At 26.4% G+C, this 8,750-nt stretch overlaps 1 protein-coding gene and 1 long non-coding RNA gene across 3 annotated transcripts; one reads left to right on the plus strand and one right to left on the minus strand.

Annotated features, from left to right (window-relative positions):
• Positions 1-1,681: 1,681 nt before the first annotated feature.
• LOC103849252 lies at positions 1,682-5,540 on the minus strand. Its single transcript, XM_009126060.3, has 2 exons — positions 4,966-5,540; positions 1,682-2,297 (listed from the first exon to the last, which is right to left on the minus strand). Exon 1 carries the CDS (start codon positions 5,313-5,315, stop codon positions 5,004-5,006), a length of 312 nt encoding a protein of 103 aa, XP_009124308.1. The 5' UTR covers positions 5,316-5,540; the 3' UTR covers positions 1,682-2,297; positions 4,966-5,003.
• Positions 5,541-5,690: 150 nt separating this feature from the next.
• Positions 5,691-7,389, plus strand: LOC103849251. Of its 2 annotated transcripts, XR_629370.3 has the most exons (8): positions 5,691-5,885; positions 5,961-6,038; positions 6,114-6,164; positions 6,234-6,383; positions 6,489-6,525; positions 6,631-6,700; positions 6,786-7,093; positions 7,195-7,389. It is a non-coding gene; the product is annotated as an uncharacterized LOC103849251 (long non-coding RNA). The 2 variants fall into 2 exon arrangements; XR_629369.3 differs by having other exon boundaries at positions 6,786-7,363.
• Positions 7,390-8,750: the final 1,361 nt, after the last annotated feature.

Here is an 8,750-nt window from a genome sequence, read left to right on the forward strand (position 1 = left end):
GAAAAAGTACGTAGAACTCATAAATTGTTTTTGTTTAAACAGAAAACATCATTAGTTACAAAACTAAACACATTTTAGCGAATAACTAAAAAGTTTCATAACAGGAATTGTTACAAAATATAAAAAGTTAAACAAAATATGCGTTGTAAATTGAAGATTTTATCTAATTTGAAACAAACAAAGAATGCTTTAAATCTCTATAAGATTATTTGAGAAGTTTGTTTCCTATGTGTCGCTTTCACGTTAATTCTCACGATTGTTGATTACACTGATACCCTTAATGAATTAACTTACGTTTAAAATAATATTACTTATTATTTTATTTAGTTTCCTTTTAAAAGAACTCCGAAAAATATACACATATAATAAAAAGGAAATTGTTTATAAAGTTAAAAAAAGAATTGAAAAACGAAAATATATGTATCTATAATATGTAATCATAAAAAAGGAAAGTTCACAAAATAGTAATATTACATTTAAAAATATTTTTAAATAACATAATATATAATTTTGAACTAATAAAATACTTTCTTTATATCTATATTTTCTTAGATGAAAATTATAAATTTCTATATAATATGATTTCATTAAAAACAATTTACACAGATAATCTTGATATTAGAAACATAAATATTATTTCTTTAAAACATAATTTAAACAATAATAAAAAATTCAAAGTTAAAAAATATTTTTATATATCTATATATTTTCTTAGATGATTACATAAATAATTAAATAACATAAACTGATATATGTTTAACTGTCTAAACATATTTTATAATTAGTGAGATTGAAATGTTTTATTTATTTTTCATAAATTTATTTGAATATAATATCTTTCAATTACAGCAAAAAATATCGATAAATTATATTTTACGTATATAATATTATTTTTAAATACAATCACAATTTTTTTACTGCTTATTTTTACGAGATATCAAAAACAAAACTAAAAATAAAATTTAAAAATAAACATCGTTTGATCAAATAGTTACAAAATATTTTAATGAGGTAGATATATTATAATTTGACATTATTAAAGTTATTTTTTTCTTAATATTAAATATGCTTTTAAATTTTAAATTTTATTTTTGTGGAACTTAATAGAACCATAATCAAAATACCAAATAAAAATCTGAATTCTCAATTTTAAGATTATTTAAAATAAATTTTAGTTTCCATTCAATAAATCAAAAGCATAAAGTTATTTAGAATTTTTAAAATATTTTAATTATTGTAAATATTGATATGTGTACATGAGCTTTCAAAAATGTATCAGCTACTTACACATGTAACTTCCTATTGATCATCACTTTATTTTCTAATATTTTTAAAAAAACATCAACATATAATTTGATAAATATTATGAAATACATGCACATTTGAATTAATTAAAATAAAAAATAATTAAACTTCATTTTGAATTTGAAAGAATATATGTAACTCAATATACTCACAACATGAATGATTCGATTAATCCAACTTATATCTAAAATCATAGATTTAACTATGATAAGAATGTATAATTTTATAAGAATCGTAATTTATTTTATAAATCTAAATCATAAGACAACTCAAAACATATTGAAAATGAAAATAAAATATTAACCAATTGTTACAATTTAATTCTTTTGTAAAATTTATATATATGCATGAGACTTCAGATATTATCGTTTCGTTATATTAATTTATGTAATTTGGAATCAGACACTTTAGTTTATTTATTTTTATTTTATTCTAAGCACAACATATCTTAAGTTATACATAATCTTCATAAAATATATTTACATATCTAAGACAACAACCACCTAAATGCAAATAAGAAGTTAATCAAAATTTTAATATATAGAATAAAAAATATTATAATTGAATTCATATATGCAATCTAATTTACCCAAATGATAACTAAATCAACTGAAAACAACAAAACCGATTAGATATAACATATATAAAATCATATGTATTATTCAAGTAATATAATATTATTAATATAAATTAATTTAAAATTAAAAGTAAGTAGCAATCAGTTATTATAATATATTTACTTTAGAAATATTTACACCCGTGCATGAGCACGGGAAAATCACCTAGTATCAAGTAATAAAAATGGAGGAAGTATAAAACATTCATATCCTAAAATGATTTAGAATATGTCAAAAATCGTATCATAATAAATTATTATGATAATCACTCATCTCATATTCAATCTAGAAAAAACATAATCCAAGTACGAACTTGATATCATATCTACTTTCTTGTAGTTCCATCACAAACTCGGAGATTTCAACACACGCACATCTATACTATACTAAAAGGGGGATATAAACTCCTTTTAGAGTGTCCACATAGGCACAAAAAATCGTCCAATCAGAGAGTTCGAAGTTGCCACATCATCTCATTTATTTTTTCGTAAAAAATAAAAAAACAATGCAAAGGAAAGGATCGAACCCGGGTTAGTATGATATAAATATATGGCATATACCACTAAACCATTGAAACTTTCTTGAACACATATACAAGAACTATACTATACTAAAAGGGGGATATAAGCTCCTTTTAGAGTGTCCACATAGGCACAAAAAATCGTCCAATCAGAGAGTTCGAAGTTGCCACATCATCTCATTTATTTTTTCGTAAAAAATAAAAAAACAATGCAAAGGAAAGGATCGAACCCGGGTTAGTATGATATAAATATAGGGCATATACCACTAAACCATTGAAACTTTCTTGAACACATATACAAGAATCACTAAATATATAATCACAAACTCTTATGTACATTTACAATAATATGAAATCAACTTTCAAGACTCCTATACTTTGTTTTGTTAAAAAAAAAAAATAAGTGACTAAGCTAATATATTCTTTGAAAGTGTTAGAACATTGACAAATATGAAAAAGCATAGATTTTTGTTTTCGTGACAAATCTAAGAATTTTGTAAAAGTAAGTTTAACATATAAATTTTCGTGACAAATACGAAAAAGCATAGATTTTTGTACAATTTTGACAAAACAACTCAAAACATAGTTCTCTAATGTCTTAATAAAATATTATTTTAGGGTGCAATAATTAAATATATCAATTCAATAAATTTTGTAATTTATAGACAAAAGAATAACACAACAAATTTTGAAACATTTGTTTAACCTATCGATTTCTTTTCATGAGAATCCAACTAAACAAGTTAAAAAACCATTAGATTTATTTAATTACCATTTTATTCAATTTTGAATAATTTCAAACTGTAATAATGTATCTTTTTGAAGTTACAAAAAAATATTGTTCTTCCTTTATTACACTAGCATTATATATAGATTCTATATACACAAATAAATATAATATAACAACATAAGCTTATTTTTCCCAATTCATATGAAAACTTTTTAAGTTATCCACCAAAGCAAATTAATTAAATCAATCAAGTTGTTAGAATACAACAAATTAATATATAATTTTATTTTAAATTAAATTATTTAAAAAGTGTATTTTCATTACAAACAAAATAATAAATAAGTAAATTTGATTTGATGGTAATTTTTATGACATATATATATATTATGCGAAAGAAATATAAGCTTAATATGAAAAAAATCTTAAATACAAAAAACTCTAAAATTAACAAAAAAACTAATAAAAATTAAACTATGATATCAATTGAAAGCTTCTTAGACAATATTAATAAAATATTTAAGCGATAATTAGACAAATTTGATTTTTTTTTCACCCAAAAGTTTATTATTAATTAGCATCAGTTATTTCAAGATGTTTAAGAAAAGATGGACTTAAATGATACATGAACTATGAATAGTAGTACTTTGTAAAGCTGACTTAGATAATACATCTGCACATCATTTTCAGTCTTTTTTGATGCATAAATTCAATTTCTCCAGAGCAGTTATTCCACAAAGAGATCGTATGAGATATTGTTTTGATATTCAGATTTGTTTCTTGACTTTTAAGAAGATTGATAACTGTAAAAATGTCTCATTCGAATATTATATGTCTATAACCGAATCCCCAACATGAGACAACTTTCTTTAAAAATAAATAATTTCATTTTTCTTATATTATATAATAAATATATATTATTTACTGATAATAAAAATATAGTTATTCATCTATCACAAATATCTATGCAAATATGTGAATCAAGTACAACAATCAAACAACCTAATGATTTCCACACAAAAAAATTAAAAAATATATTTATGTTAGGTAGTCTTATTTTATATTATTTAAATAATGTAATACAATATTATATATTATTTTTTAGAATTGAGAAATACATATATATCAGTTAGACAAATTAAGCGATAATTAGACAAATTTGATTTTTTTTTTCAGCCAAAAGTTTATTATTAATTAGCATCAGTTATTTCAAGATGTTTAAGAAAGGATGGATAAAAAAAATAGGATGGACATAAATGATATATGAATTATGAATAGTATTTTGTAAAGCTGACTTAGATAACACATCTCCACATTCATTTCCAGCCTTTTTTTATGCCTAAATTCAATTTCTTCAGAGCAGTTATTTCACAAAGAGATTGTATGACATAATGTTTTAATATTCAAATTTATTTCTTGACTGTTAAGAAGATTGATAACTGTAAAAGTGTCTTATTCGAATATGATATGTCTATAATCGAATCCCCAACATGAGACAAGTTTGTTTTAAAAGTAAATAATTTTATTTTTTTATATTATATAATATATATATATTATTTACTGATAATAAAAATATAGTTATTCATCCATCACAAATAACTATGTAAATATTTGAATCAAGTACAACAATCAAACAACATAATGATTTCCACAAAAAAAATTTAAAAAATATATTTATGTTATGCAATCTTATTTTATATTCTTTAAATAATATAATACAATATTATACATTATTTTTTAGAATTAAAAAATACATATAATATCTTATCGGCGCGTAGCGCGGTTAAAAAATCTAGTATAAAATAATGATAGAAGGATAGTAAGCACATTGTACTTAATTGAGTATTTTGTTGCATTTATCTTTAATCCACTTGAAGCTTTTCCTCAAAGAGCCTTTAAGCTTACCTTCAGCAGTATAAACTCTATAACTCACAACCCTCTTCTTCCTCTGTAAATCTGGATCCACAAATCCCCACGAAGACGAAGATCTTTCTTTCTTCCGGTTCGGGTTATCTTGGGGTATCCGGGTCGGGTAATCGGTGTAGGAAATGCTGTAATACCTGAAATCTTGCATACTACTATTACCACCCGAACTTCGGTCTGATATTCTTCCTTCACCGTACGATCTGGATCTGAAGTCTTCCATTTCGGTCTCAGAGGAAGAAAACAAGAACAAGAAGTGATGGTGGGGAGAGTTTTGTAATAAAAGTCGATGGATGGCGTTTTGTTTTTGTTTCTTTCTTTTACGAGAAGTAAATAATTTTTTTTCTTTTTTTGACTAAAAATAAAGAATCTTCTGTTACATATTTTATAGCTTCTGTTACATATCATTATATCTATCTATATATATATATAAAATTGTTTGCCTTACTCCTAGGCTATCTAGCTGGAAACTCAAACTTTAAGGGGTTGACACGTGTCCGACTTCTTCCAAACGCGCCGTATCACTTAAGTTTTAATACTTCGTGTTGGGCTTGAGTTTCCTAATTGGTATTGGGCTTCGGTTTTGTTGAGAGAAAGAGATCGAACCCTAATTCATGTGTCCGAAGGTCAGGAAGGGAGAAGGAAAAAAGGGCACGTGTCCTCTCTGTAACCATCTAAAACTCTTTTCTATTCACTTCTTTCGACCATAACGATCTCTTTTCTTTCTCTGAAACCGTAGACGACCGAGCTTCCATGCATTCACGATAAGTCATCAACTCAAGCTTTAAATCAGGTCTCAGAAACTCTTTTCTCCTCATTTATCATTTGCAGAAAAAATTATATACAGTGAGCCTTTGATTTGCTTCAGATCTGAGAAGGCTGTCAGCCCCAATATCAACTCCTATACCGCTTAAGAATTGTTTGATTGGAAGAGGCAGTATTTAAGGTCTGGCTCGATCGAAGATTGATTTTTAGGTTTTGCTTTCATCATACTCCGATTATTTTATGAAATCTGATGCAGGCTCTTCAAAAAGAAACAAACTTCAATACTTCAAGCGATTCACTTTTTGAGGTTTTGTTCTTAACCTTCTTCTCCGACAATTTTATGAAAATCTGATGTTATAACTTATAATGCTTTTAGGGTAGCTGGGAAATTAGCGGCAAGTCTTAGGAAGAATTTGACTTAGAATGTTGAACAAGTTCAAACATTCCAAGGCAGAACAAACCACTTTGGCCTCTAAACTACCTTCTTCCCAACTTAATTATCCACAGCAAGACAATCGCAGGAAAAGTAAGCATCAAATAGAGAGAAAATTATACTTATTTACAATAATCGAATTTTTATAGGTGATCGATTACTTATTAACTGGGTTTTAACTGGGTTTGATTGTTGTAGGACATGTTCTTTCACATGTTAATTGTTTTCTGGATTGGTAAGGTCAATATGATTTGGTTTCCTTAAGTTTATGATGGCAAATCCAAGGAGGTTGTTGATAGCAGCTTCCGATAGACTGATATTCATATATAATTATTGACAGAAGGTACTTGCAAAAAGAGTGGTGTTGGCAAGCCGATGAAACTTTTGGATTAAATTAGTGCATTGTTGAGGTATCAAGATTTTTTTAAGTTAAGATTTGCCCACAACGTTTACAATTTCCCAGATTTGTTATTGTTGTTCTTTATTGTTGTCAAGCGTATGTTGCTATTCAAGAAAGAAAGAGTGTTATATGGAGTGTTCTTTCTCACCTATGATCTTAAAGCTGTATCGATCTCTCAAGTCTCGAACCATATGCGTCATATGGAGGTAAAAATTGTTTTTTTTTTTGCAGTGATATCTAAATGTGTGTGTTTGCAGGAAGAGGAAACAATTTCATGGAAGAGCGTCAATGTTTGTGCTCGGGCTGTGATATGTTTCTACTGTCTTGGTTGCTTTAGAAGATCGTCTGAGAATCATAGGAGGGCACTTGAATCTCGCAGCTGAAGAAAAAGCTCCCAAGAGAAGTAAGCCACCCACCACGACTCATGTCTTAGACGTGTTCTCCAACTGTAGGTGTTCACGGAAGTGTGGCATGGTGTTACCATTTCTTCCTTTGTTCATGCAGATGGAGGAGTGGTCTGGTCCACTAATAAAGATGGACGTGGTGGGCCACTAATGGATCTGGTCGATGATTTGAATCCATGAACATAATGTATAGTTGTAATTTTAAGAATTGGAAATGCATATAAAATTGTATTTTTTTGTATTATAATTGGAAGCCTTACTTCTAAAAAGAATGACAAATCCTACCTATTGAAAATAGAAATTACTTTCCAATTAAAGTAAACTAATCATTTTGAAATACTCAATAAAATTGATAATATATTATGTAAATTTTTTAGTACCAACCTGCTCGTAGGGCGGGCCAAACCCTAGTTACTTTAAAAATAAAATGTTAAGAGAGATTTTAACATGCATACCAAAAAGAAGGAAAAATGTTGAAGAGAGTTTTTATTTTGGTAATTTCTGTAAATGTTTAAAATAAATTTGAGAATTCGACCAAAAAAACCCTCAACTTTGTAGAATTGCCAAAAGAAACATGAACTTTTGGGCTGACAAAAAAAACACCAAACTTTCATTGACTTTAGAATTAATTAACAACTAGCTTTTGACCCGCGCATCCGCGCGGATATATGTTCATGTTTTTTACATTTAACAATATCATCGACATAATTGTTTATGTTCTAGTTATATATCCATAATTTTTGGCAAAGTTGTGTCCTGCTCGATGTGTTTAGCGATCATTTATGAAAAAGTATGAGATTGTGTTTTCTTTTCTATAGTGCTTTTATTGATTATACTTGGAAAACCAAAATTAAAATTTAAAATTTAAAATTTAAAGTATACTTGTTGGTTTTATAAAATTATAATACTAATATTCAGATTTAAAGTTGAATATGCTTAATAAAAATTTATATTGATATTTTTTAAAAACAAAATACATTATTTAGACATAAACATTTAAAATAGTGCTTGCATATTACGAAATAAGAACATACAAAAATAAGTAGATATAGTTGCTATATACAGCATGACTAATTTAAATTATACAATTGGTTCATTTCGTTATCATTAAAATTTGGGACTTAACAAATTTACGGATCGTCGTGGACTTAAAACATGAATCAAAGCCCATATTTGTTTCTGGGAAAAAAAAAACAGAAGCTCAGTTGCTTTACTTTGTACCTCACTTTTCACATCTGCGAAGAAAGTTTAACCTTATCTTTTTGTCGGTGCCGTCCTTTAGCGTGGTGAGTTCTTTCTAAAAATCGAGAGAAATTGTTCTTAGATTAGAAATTGTTCTTAGATTTAACACACCCTCATGGTCAAAAGATAAATCAATTGATTACTACCGCAGATTTCTGCATAAAGGTTTTCTAACTACAGTCCTCAAAAGGTTTAATTTTTGGTTTTTGATAAATGATGACCATGTTATATACAATTTTTAATTCAAATATGTACAAATAAGATGATAAATATATTTTTTCAGAAATATCTTTTCATTTTGAAAAAATAATTTTCATTTTTATTACATTTTTACAACACTACATTTGATTTTATATTTCTGATTAATAATGATATTTTATTGATATATAATTTATTTGTGATCAAATTTTAAAA

The sequence above is a fragment of the Brassica rapa genome, chromosome A07 (assembly GCF_000309985.2).
Source record: "Brassica rapa cultivar Chiifu-401-42 chromosome A07, CAAS_Brap_v3.01, whole genome shotgun sequence".
Lineage (NCBI taxonomy): Eukaryota > Viridiplantae > Streptophyta > Magnoliopsida > Brassicales > Brassicaceae > Brassica > Brassica rapa.